We start from the raw sequence: 22,354 nt of genomic DNA on the forward strand, positions 1-22,354 counted from the left end.
TCCTGTGAGAGAGTCCTGATGGAAACCATCAGCACAGAGGAACCCCTGTCCCCCAGGTGGGCTCCCAGCAGACAGGACAGGCACTGATCTGTGCAGATGAGAGTTTATTTGTAAACTCTCTGAATGGTCCTCTATTGACATTCCTCAATCTGCCTGCTTCTGTTCTTTAAACACACCAGAAAGGACACCTTTATTATACATAACATGCAGAGTGAAAAATATTCAATATATTTCTTTTTCAAAGTAATTTTTCAGTTCCTTGCAACCTAGAGGTCTGTCTCACATTTGGAATGAAATGTTTCTCTGAATGTCTCATTTTGCAGATAGACAGATATGTAGATACAAGAACACAGAACAACAACAACAAAAAAGCCACACACCCTCACTATGGCCCATTTTTCAACAGCTCCATTCTTCAGAAGAAAAGAGACACAATGTCACTTCCAGTAACAACACGGTCCTTGTGACAGACATGCTTTTCCTAGAGCCAAAAAAAAGCCACTGAATCTCACTATGTCAGTTCTAAGAATTTAGCAAAGGGTGTTTTGCAAATGCAGAATAGACAACACTAAATTATTAAAACAGTATTACTACAACATTTGAGTTCAAACACTGTTCAAATGGCAGCCCTAGTTGACACACCAGCGTGATATGTTAGTGACCAACAGTCCCCAGAAATACATGTGCCTTCATCACTTTCCACTCCAGGTGTTCACTGTGCTATAACCCAGTCTAGCCAATATATCAACCTGTTCCAAGATTTACTGAGAACAGAGCTCTTCCAATGTCCCCCATACTTCTAAGATCTGAGCAATTCTGTGGGGAAGATTCCAGTAACTGCTGCGCACCTGCATGAATTTCTTTCAAAATGTGATAGACTAAGTTAAAATAATACTTGGCAAATTACTGGGTTTGATATGCTGTGTAATAAATAAATAGATGAAGAAAGAAAACTCCACCCAAACAAAGCACCTCAGTCAGTGATGTATGCAGTGCAGATAGAACACTTTACCATGCCCTTATGCCACCACGTTTGGCACCTGCTGTAAACTGTTTGAAAATCTTCCTTTTTACTTACTAAATAAAATATGTTCCTAGATTCCTTGTCAATTTACAGACACTATGTGTTTTTCTTTTCTGTCACTCCCTGGAGATGAGCTAATTGCTAGAAGTATGTGGTATGAGCTCCTCAGTTTCCTACTGAGATTTTTTGATGACAAAATGTCCGTGTCACATCCTGCCATTGGGACATGCTGGAACAGCTAGGACCAATGGGTAACATAGGAAAGTCCTGTCTAAGATGTACAACTGGGGATCCTCTGATAAACTGCACACTATACTTACTACCAGACTGTTAGGTACTGCACTTCTGTAATATAAAGAACAAAAAGTGCAGCAGCACCAAATGCACACTCAACAATTTATTAAAAAGTCCCCAAAACAAACAGAAAAAAATGATGCTGTAGAAATATTGTGATAGCTTCACCACAGTGTTGAGAGCACAGGCACTAAAAACAAAGTTTAGTGTTATGATCAAAATGTGTTCCTTCTCCCTTATCTCTCTCCTTTCAGCATGAATTACATGTTCTCTCTCTCTCTCAAAAAAAAAAAAAAAAAAGAAAAAAGAAAGAAGCCAGTAAAATTCAAGATGTTTTTGTCAGCTCTCCTGAAATCTTGATTTTCAGTATTAATTTTTCCACAAGTGAAACTTCAGTTAGAAAGTTATGGTAATCCTTCCAAATGCATTCTCTTGCTATAAATACCCATGAAAGCTGCTCCACTTCACAGTGAAACTTTGTCCATATGGAACATATGACTAGGAAGGACTTGGTGAACTACCGAATTCCAGTGCTTTGCTAGAGAAGGCACATGTAGCATGCTGTTTTCTTTAAAACTGATCATAGAAAATGATCAGTTGGAAAACAAGTTAGAGCTTTCAGTTTGGGGTTTTTTGGGGAGCTTTTTTTGGTTGGTTTGTTTTTGGGGGTTTTTTTTGGTGGTTTTTTTTTTTTTTTTTTTTTGCTTTAGCCTACCAATAGGACATTACCCAAGAAGCTCAATCTCCTACTGTTAAGAAACTGCCTTCTGTTTCCTGTTATGTTTCTTTATGAACAATTTATACAGTTATGGACTGGATATATATGGACTGTGTCTTTTCCATGTGTTTACTCGGGGAGTTCCAAAAGGAACCATATTTGTCTTAATTTGTGTTTAGCTGTGTTAAACAAGGCTCTTCTTGGTCTTCCCTAGTAGTTCTTTCAGCATTTCTTTCACATCCAAATCATCGTTCTTAAACACAGGTGAGCAAATCAGTACTCAGTACTTCACACTCACTGTCCCCAGGACCCTATTTAATAGCTTCAATATTTTTTATCATTACTTTAAATACATACAAGGATAAAGTACACTTTTTTCATAACCATGAGGAATCACTAGGAGCAAGGGAAACTTTCCACTAAGATTTCCAGCCAATTAATTGATATCACTAGTTGTGAACTAGCTGGTCATCAATGTATCTTTTGATACCGTTTTGGCCATAAACAACAAATGGTGAAGAAACATAATTAGCTTTTCCAGCACTGAAATGTTTCTCATTTTATCTTCACACTTCTGGATTGGATTTTGCTCCCAGTAACAAGGATAAGCATCTGAAATAAGTGCTAAATTCAGTAGTGTGATACCTGTCCCAAATTTCCACCACGAGAAAATCCAACCTTCCTACTCATGGTCTCTTGACTGTAGGAAGTGTTTCTCTGCAGACTAAAAATTACCTGAAAGGTAGCTGAATAAAGCAAAAAAAAAAATTTAACACTAAACTATACTTTTAATTTCTCTTTTTTCATCTGTGACAGAAACAAGATGAGGAAGACAACCCTCTGTGGGATACATTTTTTCTGTTTTTGTAAGAGCCAAAATGCTTTATTCTCTCTCTCTGAGGAATACATGAAAGCATTTCCCTCTTTGTCCTTTTCATGATGATTACTCATTAGAATTTGATAATTTTCTCTACACAAACATGGGTGATATTTCTTTCTTCCATTAAAGCATTTGGATAGAAGCTCTTTCATGGAGTATATATGCTACAAGATCTGTGGTTTTCCAAGCTGCCTATCAAGACACACAGAGCTTCCTGTATCACAGACATGAGTCTTGTAACTCTACCAATCTTTTCCATCTGGTATTGTACTTAACAGGTGGATTTTCTGAGACACTTCACACTATGAAGTATGTTAAGGATTGTACCTTCAGTTCTATTTGATTTGCAATTTATTCAATGTTTCTCTCTGTGCATTCTAGTTTGCACAGTCCTCATCTATTCCAGAAAAGGCAGAGAGGACAGGAGCCGATCTTTTCTGTAAAAGTATTTCTTCAGAGACAACCCCACTAGCTGGGGATTGCCATTTCACTCCACTTCTTTCCGCTCTTCAGTAGGCAAAACACCACTGCACTATACCTGAACGTTATGGAAAAGGCTGTGCCAGAAACAGGACTGCATTCAGGTTTTGTTATGCCTTCCACACACAGGAAAGGCAGTATCATTGCTCACTGAAGACAGTGTAAAATACCTCTAAAAATACATGGATTTAAACTATTGCAGTTATTATTCATAAAGTAACACAACCTCTAGGCCTGATCTGACCTACAGAGGCCACGGGATTGAGATCAAAACTGATTCTGAGAAACTGCGGGAAATTAACAGAGGGCACAAATCAATCTGCATGTTATATGGAGTAACAACTCTTCCTAAACTCAGCTGACACGTGGCTCAGCTTTGCAAAGTGTTCAGCAGCAATACTGGCTCATGGCACTTGCTGGCCTGAGTTTTGCCACACCAGTTCCTGCAGAGTGCTGTCCTGGCTTTGCTGTGTATTAGCTGGTGCAAGCAGCCAGATGACAAAGCAGATCAGGGAGTTCACTCAACTCACAAACTGCTCAGCACATGTTTCACTTCAAGCTGGATCAAAATGGCATATGAACAGCTTTGCCACCCCAGAGGATGGTATACTATACATGGTGACATGGTGGCAGGAACAAAGGAGAGGGGTAGGCGTTGTTAAAGACCACTTTGTAATGTTGAACTGTACCCTCTGAATATCAGGTTGCAGGTGCACCAATATATTAGACAACGTGAACAGAACTGGAATTAAAGGGTATGCTCACTCCAATTGTTACAACAGTCTTTGACACACTGCCCACTGTCACTCTCTCCCAAGTAATTCCTACCTATGGGTTAAGAAGGAACTGAAAATTGCCTGGAGCAATTTTCCATAAGCAGTGTGCATGCAGCCACTCTGTTTTAGGGATAAAAGAGTTTAACAGTACTATCAGGGTTATTTGACCTCTGTGCCAGAAAGCAGTACAAATTCTTGCTTAACCTACAAGTGCAGACAGGAATCATCACCCAAACTCACCATTCACCTGTTAGAACAGAAGCCTGTAGAGATTATTCTTACACATCTCCACTCAGTGCCTGCAAAAGGCCCCATTTACATTCTACTTTAACGTAAAACTTCTCCCTGCTCTTCAGTTCACAGCAACTGCAGGTCCCTCAGGCCAGGTCTAAACTGACAGCTGCAGACTCTGGTAAGGTGCAAGCAGGAGATGCATTGTCACAGTACACAGCCTCATGGCCAGGTTAATTAGTGCTGATAAGAGACAGGTCAACTCAAGGACTGCACTCAAGAGGCCCAAAGCTGAAGAGTTTAATGCACAGTGTGAGCTCAGACCTACCCAACACAGCTTCAGTAAATCTGAGCAGCACTCTTACCAGTATGCTGTAACCTTGAGCTGAAGAGACTATGCCTAACGCTGAGACACTCTTTCACTCCATATGCTAGTTCATTATCCAGCTCCTCTCTGTTTTGACTGCCAACAAATAATGATGTTTTTCAACACTTCTCCACTAGGAACTGAATGCACAAACATCGCATCATAAATGCCACCCAACATCTGCCAGGCAGTTACCATCTTCCCATGACTATCACCTAGGGTGAACCTAAGCAAGTGATTTACTGACAATCTGTGTCACATCCTCTTACCTATCACACCCTAGATCATCCAAACACCAATGCTTATGAATGGCCCACAGGTATTCGGTTAAAATATCACAAGAAATTATTTCTAACAAAAAACTCCCTATGTATTCTAAAATTATTGTTACTCAGTTAATGTAAAATCAAATATTGCAACTGAGGATATCAGTTTTGGTACAAATCTTACAGCAACAATGCAAATATGCTGATAATTATCAGATATTCACAGAAAATAAATGAACGAAAAAACAGGCTTTCCCACTCTGCCTATCTAACAGGCAGTCAAAATTCTTGAAAATACTATTGTTTACTCTATGAGTTACTCTAGAACAGTATCAATAGCTTAGCTGAGCAAAATTCTGTTAGCTGGTCCCATAGTGAACAGGGTATATATGTAACTGAGATAATGACAAGGACCAGATTTCAAGTAAAGTATTTCAAAAACTAAGCAACAGATTAGTGACTTGCCTTATATTATCTGTAAATTTATTAAGTGAAACCAGAGTGCTCAATCAGGGCAAATTATTTGTTTTCCCACATTCCACTTATTGTAGAGCTCTTCGTTCACTTCATGGTGCTTTTCTGTACTGATTCAACTACTAAAAAAATGAAAAATCTCAAAATAACTTTGAATGTCTGAATACTTTCAATAGTGCTTATTTTAATCAGCCTTTACCATCAAATAAAAGCTAGTCACACGATGTTATAGATTTCTGTAACTGTAATTCAAATCACGCAAATGCTTTTTCTTATTTTCATTCTAGCAATCTGAGCTTCCTAAGACCATTCTCCTTCTGCCCTGTAACTTCTTTTCTTATCCAACACTTTAAGCCTGCAAGCAATATGTAGAGTTGAGCAGACAACGCCATAAATAGTTCAAGATCTTGAAAAGTACAATATAGCCAGTTCCTAATTTTCTTCCAAAATACAAGCAAAAGCTTCCATATAAAAAAAATTAATCCAATCCAGTTACAGAAATCCATGACAACACGCAATTAATGGACTGCATGATAGCAATCACTAATGTGATTCATCACATTCAATTCACTGCAGAAGCCACATGACTACTCTGCGCTCATGCTTTCCCTGAACATGGACACCTAACACATTCTTTCAAGGCCATAAATAGGTGCAATACCTGATGGACTATGTAATGCATGTGGTCACATCCTGCAGCATGAAATACAAAAATCCTTTCAGTTAAACCTCTTGACTTGATCCAAGGTGACTCTTATGTGTTTCTTCTTAGACCACTGCCCCTGCAATGCTTGTCAGACTTTGCTGCCTGCATTCCTGCTAGTCCAGACAGGGGAGGAGCAGCAGAGACCACCACTTTCCATGGTAGGACAACAGCTGGACAAAACTTAACTGCACCCAAAAAACCCAGAGCTACTTCTCATAGCATTGTAGCTAAAGAAATGCAGTTACAACTATGAATTATGTTCACCTTAAATATTTATCAAGCACATCCAGAGAGATGCATCTGTGCTAAGCATTCCATTCTCATGTCTGTTCCACTGCTTTGTTATGATGAAATGAGAGGTAATCCAATTTGTAGTTCACTGCCCAACTCTCCTTGAATTTATATTAATGCAATAGCACCTACAAATATATAAGCAAATATAATGCACCACACACAGAGAATGTGAGATGAAAATGTACACACCAAAAAATTATGTCTGAAATTTTTTAGAAAAGGGTGCTTGAAATTAGATTTACATATTCACACTGTAGAGAGTACTTTGAAGTCCAGCTTTCACACATGAGCTAAGATTTTCAAAGCCTGGTGAAAGAATTTCTAAAAATGTTAAACTGCTCTGCCTCTGAATGTAATATATACATGCTTATGTGTCTATAATGAAAATGTTATGTATTTTGTAAAGGATTATAAGAGTTTTTTCTCTTTGAAAATCAGTTGACTTTGATTACATAAATGAATTCAATTCATGAAGAATTGAATGAAGGTGAGAGTAAGTACAAACACAAATATGTAACATTGCAACAGCCCTGTAGACACTGCATACCTTACAGGAACTGAAAGTTCTTGAAGTAACACCATGCTGAAAGCCAGTTCAGCAACTGGAAACATGTCAAATTTCACTCTCATTTACACCTATACCAATTTGTAGCAACTCCACTGAATGAAATAGTGATATTGTTGATGAGATTAAAATAAGAGCAGACTATGAACCTCCATCTGTATAAGAGTACTAAACAAGTGTAGTATGAACATATAGTAAAAGCAGTATAGTCAAACAAGCTCAAAGAAACTATCTATTACTGCGGAGAAGGGATGGGAGCCAAGGGTTTAGATACACAACCCTTCTCCTTAGTTTCTCCTCAAGGTGTATGAACATATTCCCACAGTCCTCTGGATCTGCAGCCACCCCTCCCACTCTTGCTCAGACTGAGTCTATGTCTGCCCAACAAATGAAAACTAAATAATATCCCCACATATGTAAGTACATATCCAGAACTTCCATCACCTTCTATGCTTTCAGCCAAGGCAATAAAACACAGCTCTGCAGCTTTGGACTTACAAAATATGTGATCACAAGCTGCATGTGCTTAAAATTCATCATCAGTCTTCACAGAACATATTTAAAAACATCCCAATCATCACAAAATGTGGATTAAATTAGTATAGCCAGACTAGGCTTTGCTTCACAGCAGTGTTTTCCTCAGCTGCTCCTGCTTCAGTTTCCAGAAAGTGATTCCACTGGCATAACATTAAAATCAAAACAGCACTAACTGACCAAAGGATGTAGTTCATTTTTTTGTGACACCAAATTAATTGTTCATAAAACCTCTTTCCAAAAAAAGGGAACTACACATGGTATCAATGGCCTATCACTGTGAAGTACAAAATTCAAATTCCAAAACTTGCCAACAGTCACACATAATAGCAAAAGGAATGCTTTTTTCCCTACTTCTCTTTATTATGTGCTTAGTAATAGATTTTTATTAGAAAAATTCAAGACAGCAAATGTAATGTTCTAGATGCAAAAAAAGGTAGACCAGAACTGCTATTTTTGGTTGTTTTTTTTTTTTTTTCCAATATAAATAAACTGTAGGAGAAAACTTTCTGAGTAGTCAGTATTTGTTTCCCCTCCTTTCCTTTCACACAGTAAACAGGCAACTGACATTAGAAAAAGGGAAAAAAATATGACTAGTTAAAAAAATAGACTGGAGAATTTTTATTCCGTTGACATCTCTCCTGCTACATCTTTGCTTATGGCAGAGGAGAGCAATCTCAATGATGTATGTGTTGCCTTCTGGTTCCATGCCTTTTCTTAACAGACAAAAGACAGAGGAATTGCTGTTTGGTGAGAAACGGGGACATTTTGAAATTTTCAGTACAAATTCAGTCCTAACATTTTTTTGCTGTTCCTATTACTTCAGAAATTATGTCACAAATTTTCATTCTGATAATAAGCATTTCCTGATCCAAAACAACATTTCATGTCAAAGTATGGAACATATTTCAAATAAAAGTATCAAAATATAATATTTTCACTCTTTTTAATGTGAAAAGGAAGGCTGATAGTGGCCAGCTTTTTTTGAGTAAACAACAGCACTACTCAGGACAAGAAAGATAGAGGTACACTAAGTCCATAAAAACACAGAGAAAGTAAACAGTAACACAAAACAGAAGAGTTGAGGTGGTAAAGACAACTTTTTAGCAGTAGGGTAGGTAGAAAAGGCAATCTGCCACAAGAAAGGCTTCTCTCTGGAGACAAGAAGGCAACAGGTCCATGCCCCAGCTGGTAGCTGGAGGTGGGAGCCCCAGAAATGTTCATGCTGCCACTAGTCCCCAAGCTCTTCTCTATCTCAGTGACATCACAGCCTCAGCCCTAGGATGAGACAACTTTCTTCTGGACAAGTCACCAGTCTCCACACCATGTATGTCGTATGTCACAGTTGAGACAATCACACAGGACCACCAGGCAATTTCAGAAGGCTTTAAGCATCTGCCCATACACAGCAACATCAAATCACTTTGGAAGGCTTCAAGTATCTGCCCTTCCTGTTCTTTAACCCAACCTTTTATACTCTTCACCTTACATGCACTGTACCTGTGTGCCTTCTGTTCCCTTTGGTGGTTGGTCAGTGCACCTCAGGACTCCATGTCTCATTGCTTTCAATGCTGTTCACCTGCTTTGCAGAGCTGTAGCCCATTACGGATAGGCCTGGCAGCAGCCCCACTCCCAAATACCACAAACTGTGTACCTACATCCCTACAAGGCCCAGCTTTACCTACAAAGTTTTATCTGCTAGTTCAGGTGGTCACTGCTCTCTCTACTCCTGTGCTGCCACAGCAGGACTCAGGACTCCTACCCAGTCCCCTTCCCTGCCCCATGGCTCCACATGTGTGATGGCAATGAGCACCACCTCCATCACCAAGTCACTGCAAAACGAGTAGATCTTTGTGCTTTCCAAAACAAAAAGAGAACATATTTTCATTCATAACTTTTACTCTTTCCCAGGGGGATGTGAGAAGCCTTATTTGCTCCAAAGAACCCCCAGGCTATGCCTATATAAGCTCCAGCTCCTAAAAGATCAAGCTGGCAAGTCAGGAGATATAGAACAGACAATAGGCAGACCTTTGAGTCTACAAATTGAAGGTTGAATGATTGGCAAACAACCTCTCCTCATGAAAAATTATGCTACAGCAACACAATAGTAATGGGAGCCAAAAGTATGTCTATTCCTGATTTGTAGACCAGGTTTTAGTTATGCTATAATCCTCTCAGTATGCCTGCTTAGGATCCCACAATCACACAAGTCATGAACACTACCCACAAATCCTGCAGCTTCCATGCTGAGCAAGCGACACACCAGATGAAGAAGGATGGAAAATATACATGTGGAATTGTTCTGGGAACTTAAAGCACACATAACAGTAAACAAAGCAAATATGGTAAAAAACCTGTTGCTATTTTCACAGCATTTGTGGAGCAAAGCTGCATAAATGCAGAAGGATGCATACTGCCTCACACCTTTCCTCAGATTCCAGCAAATTAAGCACAGCAGCACAAACAGCAGCAGGGAGAAGGAAATGCTCTGCAAAAGAGCTTCCCTGTTTGCTGCTGCACTACAGGTACATATTTGGGTTTGTGAGTGAGAGATGAGCAAGAAGTGTTAAAATTACTTTTCCTCATGGTTTCTTCTACAGCCTTGGCTGCTCATGGAGATTTGAACAGGGAGAGATCCCTTGGTGCCATCCTCCCTCCTCCAGGCACAGCTAAAGCCAGTTTGAAAAGGTTGCTGTGGCTGTCCCTGGTCCACTTGGGGCTAGGCTTCACAAAGCCATTGCCAGTTTGGTCTGGTAACTGTCTCTGCGCCCCACTGAGAAGGCAGTGCCACTGTCAGATACTGGAGCACTAGCTTAAGTGGCACTACAGACAAATTTTGGCTGGTGACAGGAGAGATGGCTGAAAGCCAGCTGTCAGGGAAGAACAGTATCAATCTCTGTACTGGGGGAATCCTCTGAAAATGCTACTGAAGCAAACAGCAACTGCTAGTGGCACAGAGGCAAACACGATACGAGTGATCCCGCTCTCATGGAGAAGAGAAAAAGGCAAACGGCTGAACTGAAGTAATCAACATGAACTTGAACCATGGCACAGGGCAAACATGTGGCACGCCGTATGGAAACTCAGAACAAAACAGAAAGCTTGGAACAAAATGAAATTAAAAATCTGCTTCTATTTCAAATTACTCCACTAAACATCTAACTGAAAATTGTGTTGGAAGTTGATATGACTTTGTGACATGTTGTTCCTTGAAGGCTGCCATTTTCCATCAAAAAAAGGTATGAAAAATGTTTCAATCTGGTTACCTTGTATCCAGCAAGGCTAGAAAACATTAAGTTTTAAGCTAAAAAATAACATTACACCATTAGTCAGCAGGAGATAGCTGTTCAGCCAGCATCCATCATAATGTTTTCAACAATCCATAGATACCAAATGGCTGGAAAAAAAGGCCGGCAATCACTCCAAGCATGGATTTTGAGCTTTAAATTCATTTGATGAATTATTTTTTTTAAAGACAGGCCCTGTGCAGCCTCACTTTGCTTACTGTTTCTAGACATAATCTACCTTAGAAAGGGTGACCAAATGTCCATCTACAAAACAACTGAGCCTGGAGCATTAGGGCACTCTGTGTTCTGAGGGATCATCTGTTGAACAGCTTCACACTAAAACATCCCTGCAAAAGTACCTTAGTGTCAAATCTAAGTCTTAAAGAATGACTGTTTAAAAAAAATTCATTCTGTGTAATTTCTAATAAGTACTTGAATGAAATCAGGCCAAGAAGAATGAAGAAGAGTTAAAATGAACAACCTAGACATCTCTGCTATGACAAAAGACTGAGAGATCTGAGAAAACTTACCTGGGAGAAAAGAGTAGGTTCAAAGAGGATTTCATCAGTAGATAGAAATACTTGAAGGGAGGGTGTAAAGAGCCTGGTGTAAAGCCAGGCTCTTCTCAGTGGTGCCCTGTCAAAGGACTAGCAATGGGCACACACAGAAAAACAAAAGAAAAATCACCTTCTACTTTGACCATAGTCAAACACAGGAAGAGAGGTTGTGGAATTCCTATCCTTGGAGATATTTAAAAACCATTTGAATACTGTTCTGGGCAACTAGCTCTAGGTGGCCCTGCTTGAGCAGGGCAGATGGATGAGATGACCTCCACTGGTCCCTGTCAACCTTAACCATCCTGTGACAAATGGATGAATTATTACCAGTTATGCAAAACTATGTAAGAACAAAAAATAAAGCAGTAATGACCAAAAAAAAAACAACCAGAAACCACCAAACAAAAAAAAACAAAACCCAAAAAACAACACACTATATAAGAACAAAAAATAAAGCAGTAATGACTAAAAAAAAAAAAAAACAGAAACCACCAAACAAAAAAAAACAACAAAACCTAAAAAACAACACCACTTTTATATTCATTAGGGCAAACTGGATTATATTTGTCAATAATACACCTATTTGTCCCATAATACACCTAATGGCATAATGAGACTAGAAAGCTCACTCCACCAAGCTCAGCTACCAGGCCAAGACATAGCCTAAAATGGTTACACATAAAACTCAAACACAACTGCAAAACTGTAAGTCTAAAATCGTATTAAATGTTTTCAAACTCCCCCTCTTACATTCATTAAGTTCAGAGAACTGATTTCCATTGGCAAACTCTATAGCAGTATCAGTGAATGTCCAGAGTAGGAGCTGAAACAACCACTGTCAGAACAAAAGGCAGAGCACAGTCTATTCATGCTTTCTGTCCTCTAAGGAGTATTACAATCACAGAAGCACCTCCTAAGTTATATAGTTTATTTGCCTGCCAGCATAAGATTCTTCCCTATTATTTTTTAACACTTGCTTTCGCCAACTTAAGAGCAATGTGTCACATCTAAAAAAAATGAATTTACTACGAACACCATCACCACAACCCTAGCTCTTTCACCTTCAGAATGAACATAGTAAACAACCTTTTTTCCCCGCAGACATTTGTTGTTTTCTGCATATTTAATCAGATGTGTGTGCTTAGCAACTGTAAAACAAAGTCATTTACTTAAATAACTGTGTACAGATTAAGGTACTTCATTTTATAGATAAACTTTCAAAATACAATGACTCCTTTACATTATTTAACATACAGAGACAGAATCTTCATATATGGATTTCAAAAATAATTTACCTTTGCATTTAAGCAAAGAAAGAGGGATTTGCATTTGCTATGTGAGTATCTATGTGAAGGTACATGTGTGCATGTACATACTTTGTATACGTGTTACCTAATATAAACTTTCAAAATACTGTGACTCCTTTATATTATTTAACATACAGAGACAGAATCCTCATATATGGATTTCAAAAATAATTCACCTTTGCATTTAAGCGAAGAAAGAGGGATTTGCATTCGCTATGTGAGTATGTGAAGGTACATGTGTGCATGTACATACTTTGTATACGTGTCACCTAAATAAATATTAGTCAAGGATAGAAAAAGTCTCAAGGAAAAAAAATTAACATGTTTAAAATATCCATCAGTGTGAGAATAAATGCAGTTATGCAATGCAAAGGTCTGTAACATTCAGTGTATCAAAAATTGTTATGAATGAGGAAAGTATCTTGGTAAAAATGCCCATATATGAAATTAGAGACAAACAGGAGAATCAGGAAAGTTCCAACACTTCAGAAACATTGTGAAGCCACTTAGCTGCAATATTCCCTCTACTGTTTCCAAACAGACAGCATATACTTTATCTGAAGTCACTTAAAATACTATCTGCAGAAAGTTGAATGACTTACTCAACAGCATACACAAAATGAAGTTTTTGAAGAGGAATGCTACGTTTTGTTACACTAGTGGGCCTTGCTGGGAAAAAAAAATAAAAATTTGTTTTTATTTTAAGCACACAAACTTTTCTTTCAAACTCTTACCTATTTGTTTCCTGTACTGGTCAACAGGAGTCCTTGATGTAGAGGCATCTTTTCTACCCATTGTTTTCAATCCAAAAATCACTGTCAGTATAAGAAAAAAAACCAAAGAAACCAAAAACAAAAACCACAACATTATTCCTAAATAAATTACTAACAAAATCAATTGCTTATAACGTCAGAAAAATGGTAACAAGCAACATTTACATGATTATACACAAAGACATAAGCCTTCCCAGAGTACAATGAGACACTGGAGTTAATCATCACTATTCTGAAGACTATTAGATACATTCTAAACATACCTTTTTCTCCACTGCATGGGTTATTAACATTACAGAATGCCTGTTAGCTTGAATGAAAATAAAGAAAAAAAGAAAGGATTTAAACTGATTGCACTGTAATTCAGCATTTGGTACCACTGTAATTCAGCATTTGGTACCACCAATTACATTCCTATATAATTTATTTCTTTAGTAAACCAGGGAATGAATGGAGAATTGTGAGCTGTTTCCATTATTGAAAATACATTTACACCACTCATAGGAGTCAGAGGCAGGACTAGGCTGTGTGCATCCACAGGTGAAATTGCTCAGGAAACCCACCTGCAGATGAGCAGATACTTAGAACACAGCAACTCCACTCTCTCCTATTTTCCTTCCATGGGCTCTAGATATCTGTGAACGAATAGGAAATGGAAAACAAAAACTGAGAGCTGGGGCTGTATGCATTTTTACACGTCTCAGGCATAGTATTGATAGTTTAAATCACCTTCACTGCATTTAAGTAACAACCATGCAGACTCTTCAATGGGATTCTCATGTTACACAGTCATGTTGCACACACCCTCACAAGGAGGTGACACTAGGACTGCACAAGGAGCTGCATAATCATCCATACAAAGACGTTCCTTCTGGTATATTGGTGCTTCCACACCATTCATGTAACTGAACAAGCACCATCTGAACACTGCTCTAGTAAATTCCTCATGTATCTTTTAACATGCAAAACCTTATGGTTTTATATTCATCCCGCAAAGGGCTGCCTCTCAAGTGGCAGATACTACAAACACACTCATTTCACCTCTTTTTCCCTGGTTATGAAATAACTGGCTGCTACAGTCATGCTTATTGCTCAAAACACTGGGATTGAACCCTTTTAGCTGGGCTGAAGACATGACTCACCACAGTGATGATAAGCCCCACCATCTGACCGCCTCTACAACACAAGAGTCCCAACATAAACACCCGCACTCATGAGAGGTCTGACGTTTTCAAGAAGTGTCAGATTTACTGTTCAAGCACAGAAGATGCACAGCAGCCAACCCCTGCCTTTTCCCAACTGGCCCTGATGAGAACCATGCCAAGGGCAAACTTCGGCTGAATCATCCTGGGTAGCCACAAACCATGAGCAGATTGTGCACATATGGCCATGGAGTTATCTGCAAGAGCTGTACTTTTCTGTTAGGCACAACCAGCTGTGCTACAGCAAGACAAGAGTCCCTGGTTGCTGCCAAGGCACGCTTTCTGGGAACGGCAACCCTGGAAGGCACTGAGATGCCAAATCACGACCCAAAAAGCATGCCATGGCACTGCTGAACACTACTGCCAGCATCCCATTATTTTCTTCATAGCTTCAAACACGATTTAAAACATAGCTGCAGGAATGATGCCCACTAGCTATTGGTGCATTTTAAAACCATAAACTTTATTACTTTATATTTATCTGTTCTATATGCATTACGGGCATTTAATGTCAAGTGTGACAAATCCAGGCTCCTTAATTTCATTTGTGGGACACATGGCATAAAATGAACTGGGATGCTCCGAAGTCAGCAACCTTTTTTAAAATGTATTCAGGAATAATAGCAAGGTAGAGAAGAGTGACACTAGTTTTTAATCTGAACTGATAATTCAATTATAGCACTCTAATTTTTCCATACATTACTTTGGTTCAATTCAGAGAACACTCCCTGTTTTATGTAAAATACAGTTGCAGTGAACTGTAATTCACTGGGTTGCATTTCCTTCCCCTTCTATTATACTTCACAGGACTGGCTTGTATTTAATAACATTCACATCATAATAATTAGAATGGAAAAATAAAAGTACAATTTGAAATTTCAGCTAATTGAGGAGGTAACAGATACATTTTTACACTGCAAAACTAGCTCTTTGCTTTTTTATGCCACTGTTAAGAGACTGTTTTGACTTGCCTTTTGCAATTTCCATAGTCTATTAATGGTTTATAACAAAACATCAGCTGTGAAAGATGTTTGCAGTTTTAGCAATGCCAATAAAACAGAAGAAGAAAACACGGGCAAAGATTATTTCTTGACTTAAAATAAGCCATAGAGATACTCGGGTTTGCCTGTGTGGCTCAGTGTCACCAACTCTCGCATCTAGAACCTCGAGTCCTCTTTGTTCTTCAAAGGGATGCAGTAATCATCATTCATTTGCACTGCTTTGATGGTTACATAGCAATGCCTGAGAAACCCATGGAGACATTGGCACACAGAGCCCAGTGTCTAGTAAGACAGCTATTTGCATAGAAAATCAGCCACAATTTAGAATGTGTTGCGATAGATGTGGAAAGGGAATAACAGGTCTGTATTAGCATGTTCAAAACTGAGATTGTTTTCACAATTTAATTCTTTGGGAACTTCAGCTCATCACCTTCTCTTGTAAAGAATCCAATATTTTTGGGAATGAGCTAGATTTAAGCGAAAATATGGATTAATAAGAGATAATATTCATTATTTATGGACCTTGCTGCAGGAGTGATTTTCAATGCAACTTTCTAACCATTTCTTGATAAAGAAAAAGCCTGAAACCTTTATGAGTTACAAAACTAACCTTCCCCATTTAAAATAAGAGTGCTCATCCTACAATAATTGGTCATCTTTACTGTAAAAGAAATTTACATTCACGTCTCTGACCCTTTTGCTGCTTCTGACATCAGCAAATGGAGGATCTTCTGGAGGCTTCTTCTGTATTTCTTTGCCAAGCCAAAGGGACAGGCAGCACACTATAATGCATGCATCCCAAGCAGCCTTCAATCCCTAAAGTTTTAATGACTACACAACTATTAAAAAAAACATGTAAAGGAGCTTATTACTGCTCCTTTTACTCAAAATACTTGAAAAGTAATTTCAGATAATATGAAAGCACTGTGAGCAGTCCTCACCTTTCAAGCTTTTATAAAAGATGGTTTTAAAAAAAGAAAGTGACGCCCCAATGATTTTTTTATTTACTTCTGCTTCAGAGATGCTACAAGATTAAAAGACATCTTTGTTTTTGTGGTACTCTTCACTATTTTTTTACCCCCTTTGGCTTCCCCTCTAGTAATTCACCTTTGAAAGCTACACACTCAGAAAAACACTTTGTTCCTCTCTTCTTCTACTCCTAAGCAGTGGCTGATAATAATTAAAGCACATAACAAATTGCTTATTATAACCCCTAACTGTCAATACCATTTGGTAAGATAAAAAACAGTTCTAAATGTCCACTCAAGGTCTGACTACACTTTAAATCCCAATTCACTGTTCTTGATGTATACATAGTATTTTCTACACCAGTTAAAAAAAATGAAGGAATTATATTAATGAAATAGAAACTTGCTATGAATGACTTTAGAAATATTAATAAAAATTAAGAATAGGCTCTATATACACAGGGATTGCACTTTGTACATTATTGGTGCAACACAAATGATTAATAACAACGATAAGCCTTAAAATGTAAATCAGTGCACACTCACAAGACATGCATATCTGCAAGTGCACAAACTTTCTTAGCAGTGATATTTGACAGCATGTCTGCACTCTTCCAGTAGGTTGCCTAAATATGAACCTGCCTAAATATGAACAGCGGGTATATTAAAGAAATAATCAATGAAATTACTAGTTTTGCAGCTGAAATGTGGTTAGTCAGCTGAGAGAAAAGCAAGTAAAACTTCAGGACAGGAAAAAAACACTACAGAACATAAAGCTACTGAACCAAGTCTTCGGAATCTGTATATATGCAGAAATTCCTCATCTTTAATTGCAAATAGATATCTACCTTAAACATAACTCTTTTTTTGTTTTGTTTGATGCAATGCAGGTCGATTATCTGAACTCATAAATCGATTTATTTTTAACATCATTCAAAGGTGCTATGAAAATTTACTGATATCATTGAAGGAACTGGTCTTCCCCCAGTTAACTCCATAGCTGATTGATAGTTTCATAACCAATGGACAGTAAAATATTTACAAGTTATAAGAAAGCCAAAATAGCACTTTATCTACCTCAGGTAAAATTCAAGGAGCACATTGGATCATCTGGAAACACCAAGTTATCCCAAAGAACTGTCAGCACTACATTTAAAGTGGGAAGCCATCTGCTTGTAGGTATTTTGGAAATTGTTGCTTCTGGTTATTATAATTGGCTTTTTTTGTTATTGTGCTGCTGAAACACAGTAACTAAGATCTGCCTACGCAGCAGTGGAAACAGCCTGCAGCCAAAATTGCTAAAATAATGTAGATTAATTATTTAACCATACGGTAGCCAAGACAAAGAATTTAAAAATCTTTACTACTATTACAACCTTAAAAAAAACTTCTACAAACAAAATACATTTGTATTCTTTTGGTAAGCCTTACAGTAGTCTTCCATTCCTCTGGAAAGTCTCTCTCAAAGAATAAGACTATTATTTCCAAGGAAAGAGTCCCCTGCCCATGGTGCTTCTTGCAGAATCAATCTCTGCTTTATCTGGGGATTTATTTATTCTTCTGTTAATAAAAGAAACTCAATACTTCTTTACTTAATTTAACCTTGAAAGCAGCAGAGGTGATTTAAATTTAATTAAATTTAGGAAAATTAATCAAAAACACAGGATCCATAACTCCAGTCAGAATAGATATTAAAATAATTTCAACATTCTACACAAGGACAACACACACTGTACCACATCGCAAGATTCAAATTATATAGGAACTACAACTTTTACTCAGATATATATCAGGTTGTTTCACAGCTTCATGTAAGCACTAGGAACAAAACACACATTGTTGCTTCCAATTAGTACCCTCTGCACCATAGGGAAAGGAGATGCTCTGTTGGTTTTTAGCTATACAATACCTACAAAGTGCAGGAAATTAGCTCTGCATTTATTTAAAGTAATAAACAGATAATAGTTCATAGGAATTTTGAGCATATCCTCATGAATGTTTCAAAATCCTAAGGCAATATATTCTGAAAAACTAATTTCATCAACAATCCAGATTAGTCCCACTAAATTTCAGGAATGTAACTCAGACACAAAAGCTACACAGGAGGACATCTCCACTCCCTTTGCAATGGGTGAAGAAAGAAATGTAATGGTTAGAAATCCAAATCACCTCTGGCAATCTTGCTTTCTTGTTATTATTTCCAATTCTCTTCACAGTGCCTAAAATTTGGTGGGATTATTTACACCCAAATATTTGCATTTTGTCACCTAGTGAAGAGTCTGCATAATTTTGCTAAACACGGAATGTTTTCAAACATCTGAAGAGTTGAAAGGATCATCCTTACGTATACTCACAGCTAGGAGAAGAGTGAACATTTCAAGGATGGCAAAACCTCAATAAGATTTTTTTCAAAGGACTTAATATTTATGTAAAATTGCTTTCTTAAGCAAAAGTAGGCTATTAAAAATGTTAAAAGGTTTCCTTCCATTCCCAGAAGAGTACAGTTTGCCTCTGCTTCTACAGGATGAAAACGTAGTAGGCCAAAACACACTTAGAAAAGCACTACTTATGCAGAAGAGATCTATTTTGCAATTGGTGTTATTCTTACTGTAAAAAGTTAGGAAATTTTGCAGAAGAATATTCCTAACTGTAGTGATTCTGTGTACCTTACATTTTATTTTCATTACTGGACTGTTATGCCTTCAGAACATGATTCCCTACTTCAGAGATGAGTAGAGCTATAGCATGTGTGAAACATATATTCACTTTAATATGATGACAGATCTTCATCTGAACAAATTTAAAATTCCAAATGTTTGAAGAGGAACTTTTCCCCCCCACTTTTATTAATCTATGATGGCACTGATGTGTCAAGAAAATATCCTTAAAGAAGTTCATGAAGGAGAAAAAGCATACATGTGGTTCATTTCTGCCTTACCAGACAGTTTAAAATGTAGTACTTCACAGAGAGAAGAGTAATCTCCACTAAAGGGACAATTACACAATAACTGACACCGTATTTCAGAATAACATTCTTCAAAATAACTAAATCTGTCTAAACATTTTTGGGGGGGAGAGGGAAGGACATGGGACTATGGTAGAAATCAGAGCTAAAAAGGGTAGAAGAACAGACACCCAGACCACCCCACTGGCCAGAGGCAGATCTGCCAAGGATGGACACAGCTTTCATGGGAGCACCTGCAGACACTGTACAGTCACCTCTGTGGCATGAGGTGTAGGGAGGATGTCACCACCTCCACCACACAAAGCAGTGAAGCACACCTCTCTGCCTTGAGATCAAAAATGCATAGAGTCAAGAGCAACAATGAGAAACAATTATTTGCTCTGTCTCAGTAATTGATGCGTCAGCAGAGGACACCTCTGCAGTTCAGTTGTATCCCAGCAATTTCACTCCCTCTTTGATCCCTGCCACATACCCCTTCAGCACTCACTTCTATTGATAAAGCAGGGACTAATTTAAATAACAGGTATTAAGCTAGAGGTCAAAGACCTTACATTTCAAAATCAGTTAAGTCTGCCTAAGCACTTCACTTCCAGTACATTACGAAGTTGCCATTCTTAAATGCAATGGAGTCCCATATGGTTTTACCGGAGTCTTACTCCAAAGTCTCAGAGACTGTTTTGCCCTCCTAGGTGTTACAGCAAGGGAAAAGTGACTTCTTTCCCTTCTTTAAATGAGAAATTAAACCCTCTGTTCTCCCCTCTTTAGTTGTGGGAACTGACAAAAGTTCTGTTTTTTCCTAAATGCTTTCTTCCTGGGACTGCCACAAGCCATGGCCTTGCTATAAGCCTGACTGCTTCAATTACACACACTCATTAATTTCTCATTTGTAGATTTTTAAGCTTAGGCTCATTTTTGATGGAAATGAAATTCTGATTTCTTCCTCCAGTGAGAAGAAATATTTAGGGATTATCCTTCCCTTTCGTATATCCATCTTAAACTACAGTTCTCAATCATCCAGAGAACAGTGTTTCACAAACTTTTCAATATTGCAATATGGGATAATGACCTTTATTGAAAATAAATCCTATAACTTCCAAAGTTTTTCACACAAACAAAAACTGGAATAGGTAGCAATTTCATATTTATCTTACTTTTATTTTCTATGATGCCTTTCTTTTCACTTGCCTTACCTTCAAACAACTAAAACCAAAAGATTTTAGAGCAAATTATTTAAAAGCTGAAACAGTTTTTTAAAGTAATATATCAGAACAAGACAGTTTGAAACTGCTGTAATTTTTCCTTTCTTTTCATGCTCTCACACTGTTTATAAAAAACCCAAACTTTTTAAAGTACATGAGGTTAAGTCTGCACTTAGTTTTTCTCCATTAATTCTAACATTGATATCCACTCTCCTTGAATATGCCTGTCATTCAAGCAGAAACCCAACTCTCAGCAAATAAAATTATCTTAATATCTGAAAACCAGAAGAGAGAACAGTCACAAATACATCATGCAGGCAGAAAGCTGGGAGGCAGACAAATGTGCCCTTCTGTAACATATTTCACTGTAGTATCAAACAATGTCCCATCATACAACTTCAAGTCATAGTAATTGCTAAAATTGGTCACCATGTTATGGCCAAATGTTTGCTTCCCATCTTACCCTGAGCAAGCTGGCAAAAGTTGAAAGCGCTCTACAAATGACAGTAGCAAATAATAATTCAGTCCACATAAACCTAATTGTAACACTTCAGCAAAAAAAATTATTAGCTCCATTACTAAACTTGGTGTACAACAAGACTTAAAGGATAATCGTGGAGGTCCAAGCCTGCCACCAGAGCTGTAACACCTCGGCCCTGGAGAGGCCAAAGCAGGCAGGTGTTGTGGTGTGCCTTTTATGTAATGTATTGTCCTGTCTTGGTATATTCCTGTTACCCCTTTTTGTTTGAATGGTTCTGCCCAGGTTCTCCCTCTCCCTCGATCCACCCGTCCGTCCAGCCTCTCTCCTCCCCACAAACATTGTATCCTCCCTTGATCCCTCCCTGGTCTCCTGCCTGTCACTCGGTGTCCCCACCTTTTCATCCAGAACCTTCTACCTTGGACATCGAGTGATTGGATCAGGGCCAGGGCTCCGCCCCCACTATGTACCTATTGGATTCCCAACCCTGTCATTCACTCCTTTACCACTCCCTGCTTCTTTATGATTGGTTGAGGACCACCACTATAAAAACTCTCGTCGGGGTTCGGTCTGGGTCCTCGACTGTCAGCACCCCTGGAATAAACCCCGGATTGAACTACAGTCGTGGTCCGAGTCTCATTTGCCCTGTGCGTAGCAGCCTCTCTTTCTATGCTCCGTGGATCCTCGCTCCCAGAAGGCGAAGTCCTTGATAGGGAGAGTGCCCCTGTGCTGCCGGCGGTGCTGGCTGCAGCTAGCTGGGACTCTCGTTGGAATTCGGTCTGGGTCCTCGACTGTCAGCACCCCTGGAATAAACCCCGGATTGAACTGCAGTCGTGGTCCGAGTCTCATTTGCCCTGTGGGTAGCAGCCTCCCTTTCTACGCTCCGTGGATCCTCGCTCCCAGAAAGCGAAAGCCTTAGGCACTGTCCTAACGAAGTCCTCGACAGGGAGAGTGCCCCCGTGCTGCCGGCGGTGCTGGCTGCAACTAGCTGGGACACACATACCTTCG

General features: G+C 38.6%; 1 protein-coding gene across 9 annotated transcripts in view; it reads right to left on the bottom strand.

Annotated features, from left to right (window-relative positions):
* The window catches only part of TRIQK (triple QxxK/R motif containing), a 58,524-nt gene that overhangs the window by 25,503 nt on the left and 10,667 nt on the right, over window positions 1-22,354 (bottom strand). For 6 of the 9 annotated variants that reach the window (XM_039706324.1, XM_039706323.1, XM_039706327.1 and 3 more), the window contains 2 exons: window positions 14,097-14,168; window positions 13,495-13,575 (listed from right to left, as the gene is read on the bottom strand). In XM_039706324.1, the coding sequence (XP_039562258.1) occupies window positions 13,495-13,555 (61 nt within the window). In that variant the 5' untranslated portion in view covers window positions 13,556-13,575; window positions 14,097-14,168. Of the gene's footprint in view, window positions 1-13,494; window positions 13,576-13,796; window positions 13,837-14,096; window positions 14,169-21,331; window positions 21,441-22,354 lie in introns of those variants that run through there. The other 3 variants (XM_039706328.1, XM_039706330.1, XM_039706329.1) reach the window with 2 other exon arrangements.

Source organism: Passer montanus, unplaced genomic scaffold, assembly GCF_014805655.1.
Source record: "Passer montanus isolate IOZ18808 unplaced genomic scaffold, ASM1480565v1 scaffold19, whole genome shotgun sequence".
NCBI classification, from domain to species: Eukaryota; Metazoa; Chordata; class Aves; order Passeriformes; family Passeridae; genus Passer; species Passer montanus.